Source organism: Neoarthrinium moseri (genome assembly GCF_022829205.1).
Source record: "Neoarthrinium moseri strain CBS 164.80 chromosome Unknown scaffold51_Wmoseri_CBS_16480, whole genome shotgun sequence".
Classification (NCBI taxonomy): Eukaryota; Fungi; Ascomycota; class Sordariomycetes; order Amphisphaeriales; family Apiosporaceae; genus Neoarthrinium; species Neoarthrinium moseri.
This window is the reverse complement of record NW_026055165.1, coordinates 245007-262500: the sequence shown is the minus strand read 5'-3', so window position 1 is coordinate 262500 and position 17494 is coordinate 245007. Positions and strand designations below refer to the sequence as shown.

Sequence of the window (17494 nt, the reverse complement as noted above, 5' to 3'; positions counted from 1 at the left end):
GTTTTTGCAGGGTTGCAAACGCCGTTATCTGAGAGAGAAGTTGGTTTGCAGTCGTGCCTCCGGGGACCCATTTCGCCTGCCGGGCCGGATGGGGCTCCGAAGTGTCGATGGGCGGAATGAAACCGAGTAGGTCGAGCGCCCGTTGTTCAGCCTTGGGGACCTTGGGGAACTCTGGGACCCAGCGAATAGGTACTTACCGAGACGGTCTCTTGTGGCCATTCTTCCCCGTGCCCAGCATTATCAGATCGCGAAACCGCAGCCAGAGGTATGGGTCGTACTCCCGTTGGTAGGGGATGGGGATTGTTGGTAGAAATCGGTTGAACATGCAATCCTCACCTGCCTCCCGGAAAGTCTGCCAAGCTTGCGTCTCGGCTCTGGCTGCATGTAATAATGGGTTAGGATGGCTGCCGGCGGCGCAGAGCGATCTTGCCGTCTTCGGGAACAAGCGCTGCGTGGTGGCATCTTGTAGTGGTTCCCAAGAGGCACGTCTCCAGCCGTCTGCAACCCTAGTCGCTCTTGCCTGCCAATACTTGGCGGTATCAAGAGCCATCTCCTTGAAGAAGGGTGCTGTAGGCTGCGGGCTTGTGTTGGACGGTGTTTCGCGAGCGGTAGCGGCGTTGCCGTCTCGCCAGGACCAGGCCATGGGGCGTTGGCGTGTGATCTCTCGTAGGCGGGAACCTCGCGTCCGACGATTAGCAGCATACCGCGCGGCTGAACCGCCTAGAGATATGAGTCAATAGAAGCATTGTAGCCGTCAGGAATCATGTGGCGCCTATGCATCAGATCCAGAATGTCGAACACATCGTGGACAAGGGCACTGGGGTTACCGGGGCTATCAGGGTCCTCTAAGCCACTGGTGCCAGGCTGTCCGGCAGGGTACAGTTGTTCTCCCAGTTGCTGTTGTATCCAGATCCCATTATCCAACTCAGAGTCACCCAGGAACCGTGCCTGTCTAAAGTTTCGCTCAGAGAGGCGGCCAGCGGGTGGCAGTATTGCTAGCGATGTCGACGCCGGCGGCGGTGGCGAGAAGCTGGCGGAGGCAAGAGTCGACGCCTGTAACCGAAGACTGGTGGTGGTGGTCTTGGGGTACCAATACGGGTTTCTGAAGGGAGACCGGAGATATGAATAGATCGGCCCATCGGACTGATCAAAGGCTGTTTTCTCTCCCTGTCGGGAGCCGTCGAAGGTGGCCTCGCGCGGCGGAAAGAGTCGTCCCCACCATTCCCGTGATCCCTGCCAGAACAGCATCCATACCAGCAGGTCGAGCTCTTGCGTGTACGACGGTGCAGGGGCGGGCATGGGCGTGGTCGCGGTCGCAGCGGCGTCCGACGAGACAAGACGTCTGCGCCAGTACAGGAACGCCCCCACGCCGTCCAGTCCTCGTACCACGAAGAGCAGTCGGCCGCGCCGCTCGTCAACAGAGATGCCATTCCGGTCGGACATGTTGTACTCCTCGGGGCTGGCAACGCGCACCGAGTACTCCTGGGTCGTCATACCGACGAACACGGACATGGCGTGAGGATGGCGATCCCAGAACCACTTGTCCAGGTCTACAAGCCAGCTGTCGGGAATGGCGTGCAACGTGACGATGCGTCGAATATCCGCGAACAGGGCGTCGAGCATTCCATCCTCCCAGGCCTCCGGAGTGCCGTCGGAAACTACACGGACGTTTCTGTGTCCTTCAGGCGCCGTAAGCGATGCCGCTAGCGTTGCCGTCGGCAGCGGTATCACGAGGTCAGTCTTCGCCCAACCCCTGTTTGCTCGAGGAAACATCTTGACCAGGAACGGGTCGAGCGGTTCGGGCGGTTCGGGCGTCGCCGAAACACCGTAGTTTCAAAGGCGACTGGAAAATCTGACATGGATCGGACTTGGTTTTGTGCCTTGCCAGATCGCACGATGAGCTTCCCTTGCTCAAAGTGTTTAGTTCAGTTGTCGTGCTCATTCACTTGCGGAAATGGAATCAGAGAAACGGGAAAGTTTATTGGTCGTACAGCTCTAATAAAAGTACAGTAAGTTTCTATTCTATGTTAAGCTCTCAAAAACATAAATTTGTACATTGAAGTCTGCCTTCTCAGTTGGACAGAGATTTACCACTGGACCTATAGGAACGAATCATTAGCAAAAGGTACAATTGCCTTAGGAATGGACAACTTACGATATTGGGGCTGATATTCCTCAAGTCAGCCACTCCAGTGTTGCCAGCATCCCACGCCAATTCTTGACGGAGAAGATCAATTGCTTTCTCCACACCCTCGCGGCCATAGACATTGGCATACATGAACGGACGCCCAAGACCAACGGCCCGAACTCCGAGAGATAGCAATCTAAGAACATCGGCCCCATAGCGAACTCCACCATCTGCGTAGACCTCAATCTGCGAGAAAACTTCAGGGGCTTGCTTGTGAATCTCCAGCGCAACCTCTAGCGGGGAGCGCACTCCATCAGTCTGGCGGCCACCGTGGTTGGAAAGATAGATGGCGTCGACCTTGCGCGCGACGGCCTCTTGTGCATCCTCGACGGTCTGGATGCCCTTAATGATGATGGGTAGTTCGGTCATGCCTTTCAGGCGCTCATACTCGTCCCACTGAGAACTGATGTTAGCCGTGCGTTCGTTGTGAGAAGGCAGGCAATGCGAAGTCTTTTATCTTACAGTGATGTATGAATAGCTGGTGTCAGCTGAACCGACTCCAAACCGGGCTGCACGGTGGCGGACACCATTGGCTGGGCTGTCAACCGTGTAGACGATCGCCTTGGCACCTGCGGCGGCAGCCTTGTCGAAGATCTGCTGTGTGGCTGTGTTGTTCTGGTCGAGATACACTTGGCGGAAGATCGTTTGGTTGTCTGAAGCAATCTCACCAATCTCCTCCATTGCCAGGTTGGCATAGAAAGCGGCCTGTGACTGTCAGTCATCGTGTAGCACGAGCCAATCGCGGTGTGGCGCACCATGTATAAGATGTTCTTCGATGCGGCGCCCTCGATTAAGCCTCGCTCTGCTTCTTCTGGGTTGCCATAAGCTCCCCGCGAACATGGCGCAATGAAAAACGGTGCTGAGACGTTGTGGCCCAAGATTGTAGTCCTTTGTGGCAGAGTCAGCTGGGGGCAGGGGCCATCGACGTTCAAGATATAAGCGGACTAACGGTAGTGTCGACTCGACATTTGTGATATCAACCATCATCCTAGGCCTCAGTGGAAACTGGTTATGAATTTCAAGGTTATTCCGGTAAGACCATTCGCCGCCGGCCCCGTTGCGGTAATAGGTGTAGTTCTCGAGGCTCATTGCTTTTCGCGCTGCCCATTCGAAGTCGGGAAGGCCGACAATCCCATCAAGAGGGATGAGCTCGCCATTTGGAGTCGCGCCAAAGACATCTTCAATACTGCAGTTCCGTCTCAGTCAGCAGTTTACGGCATACCACGCCGACGCTTGGATTTACTCACCCGGTATCGGGCTCGTTCAAGAATGGCCGCTCGCCGAAGGCCGTGCCAAGCAGTGAGATGGTAAAGAGTGTAGACCGCATTGTGAAAATATGGCACGCGCCGCTTAAAGGGTTGACGTCGACTGGCGATCAATTACAAAGACCGTGGAATGTTCTTGCAAAAGTCTTCCGCGCAGCGATGGCTTCGGCATTTATATCTCCATTTTCTATGCACCTGTCGCTGCAAACCACATGACGATTTCGTGTGGCCAATCTGCTAACTCTTGGAGACGTCACACCTATAGTCCGAATTTGCTTCTAGTACTAGTAGACTTGGTTCTTGCTGTGACCCCTGGCTAGATGCAGTGGGGCCCAGCTGCCAGCGATGAACGGCGACAAGGGTTGCCATAATTGCCAAGCACCCTATCTCATTTGCGCGATGCTATTCGGTAAGTCTCACCTTCCAGATACAGCTAACGCATGATGGTGTAAACTGGATAGAACTTACAAATCCACTCGGGTTAAGGAATCTAGATGCTTTAACGTCTTCCCAACCTGAGTGGAATCGGCGGAATCCCGACCGGCTCTCAGAGGCATGGGTGCTTGTCCGTCGGATAAGCTCCCTGTTAGAAAAACCCTTGCGACGATTCCGAAAGACCAGGGAACTTCGACAGATGCTACTTGCCAATTACAGACAGTCAAACCACAGGGAGTTGTTCCTAGACGGGAAGTTCTGTGTCGTTATGTTCATACAACAATTAGTGACGCCATCCTGCATTGCATCATCGAAGATTCTGCAAGGGCGAAGCGACTTGGCGGGGGCTTAACATGCGGCGCCGAGCTAAACTTAAATGTACAGCCCCAGCCCTGGTCCTGGCTGCAGATACATTGGACGACAAGAAAGTTGGCGATCCGCTGCGTTGGGATTGCCCATGCCTCCGGAGAGCCTCGGCACTCCAATAAGTAATTAACTTTCCAGAGATTAGCTGTCCGTCTTCGGTGACGCCGCAAGTGCTATAAAGTGCGCAAGTATTGTGACGTTCTTTTAATAGCAAACCCCCTGACTGAAGCCAGTGAAGGCTTTGGAGATATCCCAGCTGCAGATCTATCGCATGCGGGATAGCGCAACCGTGGGCGATGTGTCAGTGGAGGTTGAAGAAAAATAATAAAAAATAAAGATAAAAGAGCTGACACCGGGAGTTTCTGTTACAGCAAGATAGCAGTTGAAGAAGAGACAGCTCGCTAATAACCTTATTAACAGAAGGCCCGTTCTTGTCATTGACAAGAACAGGGAGAAATTGGCTCATACTCAGCCACGTCATAGCTGTTCCAATTCACTGTAAGCAGTCTCGTCTCACCTTCGATAAACTCTGATCGCTGCATCTTTTCTTACAGCGCTGCTTACCACCCATGAAAACATACACTCGTTTGGGGCAATCCTTCCGACTGGAGACTTCCCTCTTGCCACCGATTCGGATGTGATCATGGCTACCACATGCATACTCGCAACAGGTTTCATAGATTCTCGGACAGCCTGTACTCGTAATTAGGGCAGATAACTTTCCTCGCAGAGTGCAATACAGGCCCCTGGGCCTTGGTGTGCTCCTTGTAGGCCGTACCTAAGTAGGGGAGGGATCATTTATGCTCAACAACTAGAAACACTCGCTGGAGCAGAAACGCCGGTATAGCCCTAGAGACAAACAGCATTATTCCCGCCCACAAATCGTCTATCACCTACGCGGAATGGTCTTTGATCTCATAGTGAGGGGCAGACGACAGAGATCAGCAGCTGGTGGCTTTGGTGATGACAACCGCCCCTCTCGAAGATTGCTTGAAACGCCAGAGAAACAGCGTCTACATTACACGCGGAGTCTTTGGAGCTTGGATAGATTTTGCGGGTTACCATGGCGCTATCAACCCTAAAACTGTTCAAGATTGCAGGCGACAGTCAAGCAAAACCGTGCTCAGATTGCGAAATCTCGCCGTCTGCAACGCCAGGGATTCTGCTGAGACTATTCAATCACCAACTTTGACTTTGCCATTAACAGGACTATGGCAACCGTCGTTGCTTTCACTACTCGAAAGTCCGAGGGCAGGGTGGTGTCGAATAGTCCGAAGACTTGAGCAACAATAATCTCGGGGCTGCTGGCGCAAACCCATTGTAGGTACCTGTGTATCATTGCCGACAATAGGACCGCCATCTTCAAAAACGCAAGTCATCGTGGAGCTCTCAATTCCTTTAATCTTTCGTCTTCATCGCCAAGTCTTACGCTGAATCCTCACCTTCCCTAGCTAGCGGGTGGACGTGGTGGAATGTCATACCAAGGCTTGGTAGAATGCAAGCTGTTGAACTAAATCTAAACAGTTTAGAATTTGTCGCCCATACCAAGGCTGATAGATTGGTTTATATAAATAGAAGGAATCTAATACCCATCACATTGCGTGAAAGGACGGCCAAGGACTGATAGCCTGCCTGTACGTTTTAGATCTCTACCAGAAGGATTCGAACATATGTCTATATTTTGGACATAACCGTATAGAGGCAAAATACAAATAGTCCACCTTCACCGATTACATTCTCTCTTTTCTAATAACTCGGGAGCCACTGCATTGACCCCAGTTCACTGTGTGGGTATGATCAAGGGAGGCTTGCACATACATCTCAATATCTCATTAATGGTAGGTTTAAAGGAGCGCAGATCGGCACATGTAGGACGAGCGTTGGTTCAATACTGTAATGCAAGGTAACTTTATGGTCACTGTACCAGATATAACCAGTGATTCGTGGGTTGTCACTGCAAGGGAGATGTACAAGGGAGGGGGGAAACCCTATACCTTTCGACTTTTGTGCAGGTTTCATGCACATATGCACACTTGACGCCCACGAACCATAGCACTAGCAACAAATTCAACGATGAAAAGTTTTAAAAGGATCCATAAGTCCTTGACGACTCCAACTTGCAACAGTCCCTGCCGGGTCTCATTTGCCCACATCCATCTGTTTCGCCTCCCACCTCCTCCGTCCAAAACCAAACTTTTCAAACATTGTTCAAACCATGACTCTGTGCACAAACCTTCCAAGCAACCTTCAGGGGGTGGATGTGATCATTGCTGGTGGTGAGTGAGCTTCCTAAGGCCCTGTCATACGTGTCATATTCACTACAATTGGAATACTGATCTACTTCTATAGGAGGAAGTGCTGGCTGTATCGTAGCCGCTAGATTGGCGGATGCTGACCCCAAACTCTCCATCTTGATCATTGAGGGGGGCACAAACAACTTTGAAGTGCCTTTGATTGTCCACCCGGGTTTTCTCTTTGCCCATATCCAGCTTCAAAACAAGTACATGCAGTTTTATAAGGGGAAGAAGTCTCAGCACCTAGGTGGTCGAGAGGCTGTCGTTCCTTGTGGCGGTGTTTTGGGTGGTGGATCGTCTGTGAACTTGATGCTTTACAGTCTGGCACAGCGGAGTGACTTTGACGCCTGGGAAACTCCAGGATGGTCGGCCAACGAGCTTCTACCTTACCTGAAAAAGCTTGAGACGTACCATGGCGAGGACAAGACAAGTTGTCATGGTAATGATGGCCCCATCCACGTTTCTGGCAGCACATACCGTGCTTCCAGATTGGAGAATGATTTCATTACAGCAGTAACAAAGCTGGGCTATCCAGTGGTCGATGATCTTAATAATCTCGACACAGGCAACGGAGTCATGCGCGCTCTACGATACGTCAACCCTCAAGGGAAGCGTCAGGATACAGCTCACACATATATCCACCCCAGACTCAAGGATGGAGAACATCCTAATTTGCACGTGCTGACAGAGTCACTGGTAGAACGTATCTTGTTTGAGGGCACGAGGGCAGTCGGGGTATCCTACAAGCCAAACCAAACTCTCCAACCCGATGCTGATAACGCCGTCCGGACAGTCAAGGCGCGAAAACTTGTGATTCTCTCTTGTGGAGCACTTGGAACTCCTCTTGTGCTTGAGAGGTCGGGTGTTGGCAGCTCTGACATCCTCCAGCGCGCGTCTGTCGACCTTGTAGCAGATTTAGCTGGCGTTGGCTGCCATTACCAGGACCACCATATGATGCTATACCCGTATGCATCAAGTCTCGAGCCTGATGAGACACTTGACGCATTGAACGCTGGTAGACTTGATCCAGGAATCTTGATTAAGGATAACCACAAGATCCTGGGCTGGAACTCCGTTGATGCGCAGTGCAAGCTGCGCCCAACCGAGGGTGATGTCTTTAGCTTGGGACCGGCATTCCAGGAGGCTTGGAATCGCGAGTTTCGAGGCGCACCGCCCAGGGTCGGATTGGCAGTGATGGCACCGGATTCATCTGGTAATCATGGCATAGTCCTACGGCTCAACCTCGTATCTTTGTCGGCGGGGTGGTTGACGCATGCCGTCGTGGCAGGGCAAAGGCTGCATCACATCACCTGTAGCGGTTGGTCCTGCCGTACAGCACATAGTAGTTCCAACACTTTCACTAATGCAGCCCTACGGCTCAGCCTCGCCTAAGCATCCATGTTTTAGGTAGCGGCTGTGATGACGGATGAAGGGCCCGGGCCGTTGATGGGGGATGGGGAGATGAGATGGTTACATCTCTTCAACAGGGTGTTTTCCTATCAAGCGTGGATTTGGAATCAAAGTCGATCCACAGGAACTCGAGCTACGTCCACATTGGCTACCTCTCCAAATACATATGCTTGAGATGAGCCCATGACCCGCTTATCCGTGTAACAGTAAGCACGTCCGGCCAATAGACTATCTTTGGTATGGAGCTTACCACAAATGGAAGAGTTTTTTTTTTCCTCCTGTATGACAAAACGTCTAGTGAATCCAAGATTTTCGTGTGCTAGCGCAACTAAGAGAGGATAGCCCTCTGAATTAGATGGACAGTGTGGATCAAATAGTCCTGCGCTGGGAACTCGTGTGCTCCATCGTGAACCAATATGTGACGGACTCCACCATCGCACAGCTGGCTCAGGTCCTGTCCCCCATTGGGGGCCAACTGGTCCTTAGAGCCCCATATATGCACTGTTGGGATCCGAATAACAACACTACTCCTATCCAACCCCAGACTTCTTTTCTCAGATGTGCTTGCTGCGCTGGAAAAGAACACACCAGTTCGATACGGTGCCGTGCCGTGTTCCATTTGGGTCGCCAGCATGTGCATTGCAACCAACACTGCTCCTTCGGAGAAACCTATTACGCCCTCGAACGGCCCCTCCACCGAGACAAACGCATCTAACTGGTTCATCGCGCGCTGCAGCGAGTAGGTATCATTAGGATGGTAGTACGAGAACTCGTCTTCATGCGTCAGCGCTGGCAAACAGACTACTCCTAAAGGAGCTGGAAGGGAGTGCTAAGTTACCTTCTGATTCTGCATGTGTCAAGTATGCCTCTACAAACTCAAAGTCATGTTGGTTTCCAAGCGCATGCTTCAGAGCGGTTGTTCACATTCAGTCAGAGGGCCTTTAGAGGCTGTGGGGGATAATACGCTACCCATTTGCATTTGCATCGCCGGTGAAGGTTTATATCTCAGCCACTGAGTGCAACCTTAATCGGGAGTGTCAACTTCAAAAGTCATAAAGGCAAAAGTAAGTACCTTGCTATTAGAACCATTTCCGTGAAGACAGAGAAATTTCATGACTGATTTACTTGACTAAGAAAACTACCGTGACGCTTTCAATAGGTGATCAACAGGAGGTAACACCAAGATGGTCGAGCAAACAAGGATGATCAATCGTGAACGAATAAGGCCGGCTCAGTCAGAATTATCGGTTTAGGAGTTATGCCAGCCTTGAACTTCTAGGCAATCGCGCCATAGATTGGGACTCGTCTGAGCCACGATGGCAGCACTTCATCAGGATCGATGAAATGCCTTGGACCGAGCAATATTCGATTAATGGGCATGTTCTATACCCAGCATCGGGGATGCTGGTAATGGCCCTGGAGGCAGCCAGGCAGCTTGAGCCCAGTCCGGAAAGCATTGAAAGCTTCAGTCTCCACGACGTACACATCGATTACCCTATTGATCTAACATCTACAGGGGGCGTTGCAGAGGTCCACACGTCTCTTCGAAGTACCCCTCACACACAACATAACACCTCTCAGTACGAATTCCGTGTACGCACCTACATTGGAAGTGATGAATGGCGGTTGAATTGCAGAAGAATTGTCTCCTTGGAATTGCGCGCAACTTCCGATACCTGGGCACGGAAAATGACTGTCGCTGCACAGAGTAGACTAAAAACTCGCCTATCAACTCTTTTCATCGGTCATCAGGCTCATGCAAACTCTCAACATATGTATGAATTTTTGAGACGAACTGGACTGGGATATGGCCCTCTATTTCAACGTGCAAGCAATCAGTCCTACGATGAGGCCAGGCAACACCGCAACAGGCCGCGGCCGATGTGAAGTTATTCGAATCGGCTGAGGATTGTGTGATCCATCCCGTTTCACTAGATGCTTTGTTCCATCCCATGTTCACAGCCCTTTCCTCTGGTGGAGTGCGCCCTATGGCCACACATATTCCTTCCCGCTTGGATTATCTCTGGGTGTCAAACAAGACAACAAGACTACCTGAGGTGATGGTGCTGAGAACAACAGCTATGATGAAAGCAATCTCAGGCCGCAGAGTATACTGTAGAGGAGTATGCTTCAAACCAGAAAACTTCGATACCCCCATCCTGCAGTACGATGGTCTGGGGCTGACGAACCTCACGGCCCACACGTCCTATATTGCATCGAACACCCAATGGAGAAAGTTTTACCTCACTGTTGACTGCAAAGCGACTTTGAATACCTTATCAGCCCCTGAGTTGTGCTCTCTGTTGGACTCCTTGCATCCTACAGACCGAGATATTACGACAAAATTTCAAGACCTCGCAATGTTTGTTGAAGCAAGTCTGGAGAGGGTCTTGACGGTACTAGATACCGGCTCCTCCGAAGGTCAACCGGGGTGGAAGAGGAGGTACTGTAGCTGGGTACGGTATCATCTGGCGAATAGGCAGCCTAAAAGTTCTTCCAAGGCTACACAACTATCAAAAAGAACACGACCCCAAAATTTCGATCAATGGTCACGAGATATCAGAGAAATGGGCCCGATCGGTCGTGCGCATGTTGCCGTTGCCCATAACCTTGCCGATTTCATCAGAGGAAAAGCAGAGCCTCTGGAGCTACTCACCCAGACGGGGATTCTCAGAGAATATTATGCTGGGTTGCACAAATTTCGACACGCAAAGCACATAGTAAGCTTTGTGGATCTTCTAGCTCACCAAAACCCCGGCATGGACATCTTGGAAGTCGGTGGCGGAACTGGTTCTGGAACTTGCAATATCGTGAACGCCTTGGCTTCGCGCGGAGATCGCTCTGGAGGGCCTCTTCGATGCCATCGATATGATTTTACAGATATTTCAGCAAGCTTTGTGCGTCAGGCAAAGGACTATTGCTGCCAATTTGCATCGCAGATGACATTCGGGATGCTTGACATCGAGCGGGACTTTGAAGAACAATACTACCACACCACACGATACGATCTTGTCATAGCAGTCAGTGTGCTCCATGTTGCCTCGGACTTGCCTGCAACGCTGCGCCGCATACGAAGATGCATGAAGTCCGGTGGCAAGCTCGTCATGCAGGAAGCTTTCGACGAAACTGGCTGGCTTCCAGGCCACATCTTTGGGCTTTTCCCTGGATGGTGGCCGAATGGGGATAAGGAACGTCTTTCTCCAAACTTGATGCCTGACTCTTGGGACATTCTTCTAAGAAGCAACGGATTTTCTGGGGTTGAAATTGTAAGAGATTCTGAGACAGGAGCAGACTCAGCATACCATTTTGGGTGGCTGGTATCAACAGCGAACGACGAGCCATCACTGGTGAGACAGCCCGACCAACTCACCACAAGAGTACGCCTCGTCATTATGGGGGATTCTATGGACCAAACGACGGTCTCGGATAAGCTCCAATGTTATCTGAAGGATGAGGCCGCCATGGCCGCGACTACAGTTCACCTAGAGAATGCGTCCGATTTGGCTCATGACGACACGGACACGCTCAACATTCTTCTGGTGGACTATGATCAGTCATTTCTAGAGTCTTTGAATTACAGGAAATGGAAGCTACTTCAGTTACTAGTGAGCAACTCAAGGAAATTACTCTGGGTCACTGCTGGGGGCGGGCGACAGGGGGCTCCAGAGCACGGGATGCTTGACGGTCTAGCTCGCACTCTTCGGCTTGAAAATTATGGCCTTCAATTGATTACAATTGCTCTAGAAGGTTCCGAATTTAGCCCCAGGAAGGGCCAGTATCTGGCAAAGATAATTCAGGAAATGGGCTGCAGGGCTCGCTATGAGAACTATGAGCAGGAATACGTTGAGATCGATGGTTTCCTGCACACGCGACGACTCGTTCCGGACACTTATCTTCAATCATTACTAGAACAGGGATATGCGCCACAAATGACTCCCATTCGGCTTGATAGCGATGTGCCGCTGTTATTATCGAAGCCATCGCCAGGTGCAGACTATTCTCCCTACTTTGTAAGGAGATCGCTGATATCGAAGGAGCTTCGTTCGAATCGTTTTCAAAGCCACTCAATTTCAAGTGCAGACGCTTGCTACCTCATTCCGCAAATAGCTGTCGCATATAATGCGCTCATTGAGGTAGGGCGTGTATGCCTAGATGATCACATTCTTATTCAAGGCGGTAATACACTAGTTGGACGGGCTGCTATGAAATTGCTTGCAGCGCATCACATAAAAAACTTTTGGATGGTAGTATCAGATGAAGACGAGTACAACTGGGCCATGCGGAACTTCCCAATTTCGCAACATCGCATCATCCTAAGGACATGGTTTGAGTGCAAGCCTGTGCTGGTAGAGACCCTCAAGTTCGATGTTGTATTTGCCGCTGGTGAATTTTTGAACTCAGGGCCCTACGTTCATCACTCATTCCGTGGAGCACGCTATATTGCGGTTCATGACCCTGTGTCAATGGACAGGCATAAAAAGAAAAGCCCTGTTCCGACGCCCCCGCCAGGTATGACTGCTGTCATCATCAATCCAGTCGAGGTACTACTATCTCCAGAAAGTATAGCCTACGCGGTTGGTGGTGTCCAAATGATGATTTCGGATATCAAAAAGTCCCAATTCTTGCAATTCTCTGCCTCTGAGTTGGACGCTGCCTTCAAATAGTGCCGTGAGGACATGGCACAAAAAGATGTAATCCTAAGATTTGACGGTGCAGAGATTGTAGATGTAAGTTACACTGTTTGGAACAAAGTCATTTCATGTAATTAACTCATTCATCTAAAGGCTGCTAGCGAGCCTACAATGGCTCACAAACTCGATCCTGAGGCCTCATACCTTATTTCTGGTGGATTCGGTGGCCTTGGCCGAGAGACAGCTCGATGGATGTTCAAGCGTGGAGCTCGATATCTCATCCTGCTGTCACGGTCTGGTCCGCAAGGCCTAGAATCTGCTAAACTAATAGCAGATCTACGTAATGAAGGCGTTCATGTCGAAACGCCAGAATGTGATATTAGTGATCGCAGGGCATTAAGAACAGCACTAAACCATTGCTCTAAGGGAATGCCGCAAATCAAGGGTTGTATACAAGCGTCTATGGTGATGAAGGTATCAAATTCAAACGACAAATTCTTTGTCATACTACAGCTAACATGCTCTCAGGAATCTCTATTCGAAGAGTTGAAATACGAAGATTGGCAAGCTGTCACCAACCCAAAAGTGAAAGGGTCCTGGAATTTACATTTGGAACTCCCGCGAGGTCTCGACTTTTTGGTCCTCTTGTCTTCAGTGATGGGAATTCTCGGCACGGGAATGCTCTCGAGCTATAACGCCGCGAATACATATCAGGATGCCCCCGCCCGTTTTCGAGTTGCCCAAGGTGAGCGGGCCGTATCCATCAATCTAGGGGGCATCACGGAATATGGCTTCATAGCGGTGAATGACCGCCATCAAACCATTTTTAAACGCAACACCAAGCTGGCGCCTATCCATTTTCCGATTTCTGCGACATCTTGGACTATTTCTGTGATCCGAAAGCGGAGTTGTCGAACAGTGTAACTTCTTGCCAAACTATTTGTGGTGTGGCCCGACCAGAGCATTGGAGCCGGGAAGACGCTGAGCAATTTACTGTCGGCCAGCCTTTCTGGGGCCATGTCCGCCATGCAACGAGTTGGGCATCCGAAGATGTTGAAAACGAAGATAGTCATACCACTGACACTCGTTCGAAGAAACAGACTCAACGCGACATCATTGATCGGCTCGAAGCTGCGAACTCGCCCACCGAAGCTGTTCACGTTGCGACCAAGTCACTTGCTGAGTACATGAGTCATCTACTCGGAGTTCCTGAAGAGTCAGTCGACCCGCTCAGAACTATAGAATCATATGGCGTAGACTCATTATCGATTATTAACATTCGCAATTGGATAAGTAAGATCTTCAGCGTCGATGTATCTGTATTCGAACTATTACGTACCATTGAAAGGGCTGCAGCAATGATTTCTGAGAGATACACGCTACGGGCGAAATCTAATGATGTTTCGGCGGGCATGTAGATCAGGTACAACATAATGATAACTGACGGTGACGCTTCTGATAGTAGAATAATCTCAAGGAACTTGAAGTGTAGGGGACGGGGCGGGGGAATTCGAAATTGGGTTGGAGTTTTACCGCCAATCCTGCAGCACTGGGAGGTAGGATTAATGAATCGGACGTCATACTCGCGAAAACCGTATGTTGCACACCGATTATGTTTGGTAGACGATGGAAGAGATGCAGTGTTCTACTAGTCTCCCTCGGACTTGACAAAATATATTCTTTCCCAAGCCTTGGTATTGGAAGACTTCCTCTAGAATCTTATGCATCTCTTACCGGATGGGCATGGAAGCCCCCTTACACCTACACAAGGCCTGTCTTCACAATTAAATAACAGCCCAAATTGACCTTGGACACAAGCCCATGACGCTACCTGGATCTTCCCCGAGGACATATCGAGTTAATAATAATAAAGCTAGGAGGACAGATGCCTTCTTTGGTGACCTAACAAACCCCATTGTTCACAAATTTGCGTATCTTTTCACTCCACAACTAACACTTGCGCTGGGCAACTATCACTTTGTTTGTGAGTTGTATGAATCGAGGTAATTAGGCTCGTTATGATTAGCATTGCCAATCATATAGGATACAGTGCCGTCAAGCGATTGACAATTTGACAAGAGCTTTGTGCTGTTGATCCTGCGCGATGCAGGCAGTGTACGAAGGAAGCTTGGCCGCGTTTACTTCCAAAACGGGAAAACTAAAGTCTGGGCGGCTTAGTGGGCCTACAAGGATCATATCTGTTGATCCTTCCCCGGTTCATTCTAGCGAAAAAGCCGTCACCAGCGGCACGGCCTGTTTTTGCTGGTTTTGAAAGGGAGAAGTACTCCGTACTTTGTAGATGGATGGACACACGGTCATATCAATGCTCATTAAAATCCATCCGCAAGTTCATGACAACGGTAATTAGTCCAAACATTGTGCTCTATTCATCGCAGGCAGTCAACGGAGGTATTGAATACAGCTAATCTCGACTCAGGAGCTGGCAAATTTCTTGTCGCTGAAAGGCATATGATATTCATATCTCGTACCGAGTTCTCTGAGTATATTACTGCCGTGAGGGAGGCACTGGTTGGAATACCAAGTCCCACTCTGCCTAGGAAAGTGTCAGCCCTGCAAAGGTTGGAACAGCGGCGACCAGTCCCACTGGCGCTGCATGCAAAAGCAATCCCACAGCTGAGCTCATTGCCCCACCAAGCTTCAGCCACCTTGCTTAGCCATGACGATGTCCGTCAAACACCAGCGGCCGACGACACCGCAGCCTGCAGGGCACAGTATACGGCCCAGTTTACATTTTAGAAATGACGTGAACCGCAATTTTATTTCTCATCCTGTAAACACCCGTAAAGGTATTCAAGTATAAAGAGATAGAATGCTAACACTTGCTTCTAAGTGAATGCCGTAACAATTTGCAGTCTTCTTTGTGTCTTATCAAGGGCTTCAAACTTTTGCTCGCAATGCATTTCATAGCTATTCTCGGGCTTTTCTCTGCCATCAGCGCCGCTGGCTCTGCCACAGTGGGCTTCGAACCTACGGACCAAGTTCCCCTTCTTGGCCCGTCTTTCCTATCCAACTTCGATCCCACGAACACCGACGCAATCCGCAACGCGACCGAAGCTTTTCCTTGCGTGATTGATGCACTATTCGAAAATGGTGTTCTCAACAAGACCGACCTAACCTTTGCCATCGACGTTTTCTCCGCTGCTACTAACAAGTCCGTATACAATTACTACCACGTAGGGGAGGGCCAGAACAAAACGCTCACAGCTGGAGTTCTCAATGACAAGACGATCTCCCGAATTGGCAGCGTTTCAAAGCTCTTTACCGTCTACGCGATCATTGCCAAGGCAGGCATCGATGTCTTTAGCCACCCCGTCACGAGATATATCCCTGAACTCGCGCGGAACTCATCAGGCGATTCGCTTGAGCATATTAACTGGGATGATATCACGGTCGGAGCACTTGCATCCCACCAAGCTGGCTCTGGAGGACCAACAGGTCGGCGGTCCCTTTGGTATTTTGTTGATTTCCCTGATTCTAACTTGTACCTTAGAGCTCATCATATGGTTGGTATTATCAGGGGAGGCACAACCAGAAGATTTGATAAACATCACACCTGAGCGTGAGCATATCGTGTCCCAACCTTCACATCAGTTGCTGATTCATCCACTTAGAACTCTTCAAGTATATGCGCGATGTCAAACACCCCGTGACTTCTCCTTTCCAAGGTGCTATATATTCTGATGCTGGGTTCCTCGTTCTTGGACAAATTCTTGCGCGCATATCGGGTCAGCAATACAAAGACGCCGTTCGAGATATTCTCTTCGAACCCTTGGCACTGGACGGCATGTCGGCAACTATGCCGAACGGGTCCGACATTAACGCGATTGACCGAAGGCCAGTCGATCCAGACACAACATTTGATGATGACACTGCAGTCCTTACGCCGTGGGTATTGATTTGCCATTGTTCCGAGGCTCTACTAACCTGGATTGCAGGTCTGGTGGCTTATTCGCGAACGGTGCGGATCTTCGAGCGGCTGGTCTTTCGATACTAAACTCCGAGCTCCTCTCGCCGTCCGTAACCCGGCAGTGGATGAAGCCACTCGCTGGCACAGGATCTTTGGTAGAGCTTGTCGGCGCACCTTGGGAAATCCACCGCCTGGCAGTCCCTACTACGCCTGGGTCAAGTCGTACTCGCATCTCCGACCTCTACACTAAGTCAGGCGGCAATGTGGACTACACATGTATCTTTGGCCTATCTCCGGATCACGGTCTCGGGTTCTCCATCCTAGTCGGTGGTTCCACCGCAAGTTCTGCTCGATGGGAAATCCGTAACGCGCTCGGCGAGCTATTCATTCCTGCAGCCGAAGCGGCGGCCGCCGATAATGCCCAGAATAATCTGGCAGGCACATTCATCGACCAAACAACCCCTGGGACCAACCTCACGCTCAGCGTTGATGACGACCTCCCAGGACTAGGCCTCAAGGCTTTCTATATTGGAGGCGTTGAAAGCTTCCAGAACCTGACGGGTACTACTAAAAAAGCCTCTCTACGCCTATTTCCCACTGGTCTCACCTCGCACCCACAATCGCTGGCGTCCCTGTATAAGGCTGACGGCACCATCAAAGTGGCACATCGCACGATCAAAGGTTTTATCCCGCTGAAACCTCGCGCAAAATCCGAAGGTGGCAAGGGCGGTCTCTTTGACAACCAGCAAGTGTGGCAGAACATCGATTTTACCGACAGATTCGATGAGTTCATCTTTACCCTCGACCAGGGGAAACTGATCAGTGTGGAGAGCACTGGTGCCAATAAAACGTTCACGCGGGTAGAGTAGAGAGTGAAGCACAACGTTTTGTATGGCTCCAACCACACGTCGTCTCTCCGGTATGGGTATTAAATACTCAAATAGCGATTTCCTTATGTCAACCGCTTCATTGAGATC

The 17494-nt window shown here is 50.4% G+C and overlaps 6 protein-coding genes across 6 annotated transcripts; 3 read left to right on the top strand and 3 right to left on the bottom strand.

Moving 5' to 3' along the window:
* Positions 1-193: 193 nt before the first annotated feature.
* JN550_010261 (uncharacterized protein) lies at positions 194-643 on the bottom strand (the record flags this gene model as incomplete). The annotated part of the gene is made up of 1 exon (XM_049308496.1): positions 194-643. One exon carries the CDS (start codon positions 641-643, stop codon positions 194-196), a length of 450 nt encoding a protein of 149 aa, XP_049167835.1.
* Positions 644-720: 77 nt separating this feature from the next.
* JN550_010260 (uncharacterized protein) lies at positions 721-1773 on the bottom strand (the record flags this gene model as incomplete). Its single annotated transcript, XM_049308495.1, has 1 exon — positions 721-1773. The coding sequence occupies one exon, from the start codon at positions 1771-1773 to the stop codon at positions 721-723; it is 1053 nt and encodes a 350-aa protein (XP_049167834.1).
* Positions 1774-2087: 314 nt separating this feature from the next.
* Positions 2088-3515, bottom strand: JN550_010259 (uncharacterized protein; the record flags this gene model as incomplete). The annotated part of the gene is made up of 6 exons (XM_049308494.1): positions 2088-2099; positions 2156-2584; positions 2651-2893; positions 2944-3076; positions 3138-3374; positions 3436-3515. 6 exons carry the CDS (start codon positions 3513-3515, stop codon positions 2088-2090), a joined length of 1134 nt encoding a protein of 377 aa, XP_049167833.1.
* A 2954-nt stretch (positions 3516-6469) lies between these two features.
* JN550_010258 (uncharacterized protein) lies at positions 6470-7940 on the top strand (the record flags this gene model as incomplete). The annotated part of the gene is made up of 2 exons (XM_049308493.1): positions 6470-6530; positions 6604-7940. 2 exons carry the CDS (start codon positions 6470-6472, stop codon positions 7938-7940), a joined length of 1398 nt encoding a protein of 465 aa, XP_049167832.1.
* Positions 7941-10525: 2585 nt separating this feature from the next.
* JN550_010257 (uncharacterized protein) lies at positions 10526-14007 on the top strand (the record flags this gene model as incomplete). The annotated part of the gene is made up of 5 exons (XM_049308492.1): positions 10526-12532; positions 12623-12685; positions 12743-13063; positions 13118-13334; positions 13433-14007. The coding sequence occupies 5 exons, from the start codon at positions 10526-10528 to the stop codon at positions 14005-14007; spliced, it is 3183 nt and encodes a 1060-aa protein (XP_049167831.1).
* Positions 14008-15504: 1497 nt separating this feature from the next.
* On the top strand, positions 15505-17386 carry JN550_010256 (uncharacterized protein; the record flags this gene model as incomplete). Its single annotated transcript, XM_049308490.1, has 4 exons — positions 15505-16045; positions 16101-16169; positions 16222-16495; positions 16546-17386. The coding sequence occupies 4 exons, from the start codon at positions 15505-15507 to the stop codon at positions 17384-17386; spliced, it is 1725 nt and encodes a 574-aa protein (XP_049167830.1).
* Positions 17387-17494: the final 108 nt, after the last annotated feature.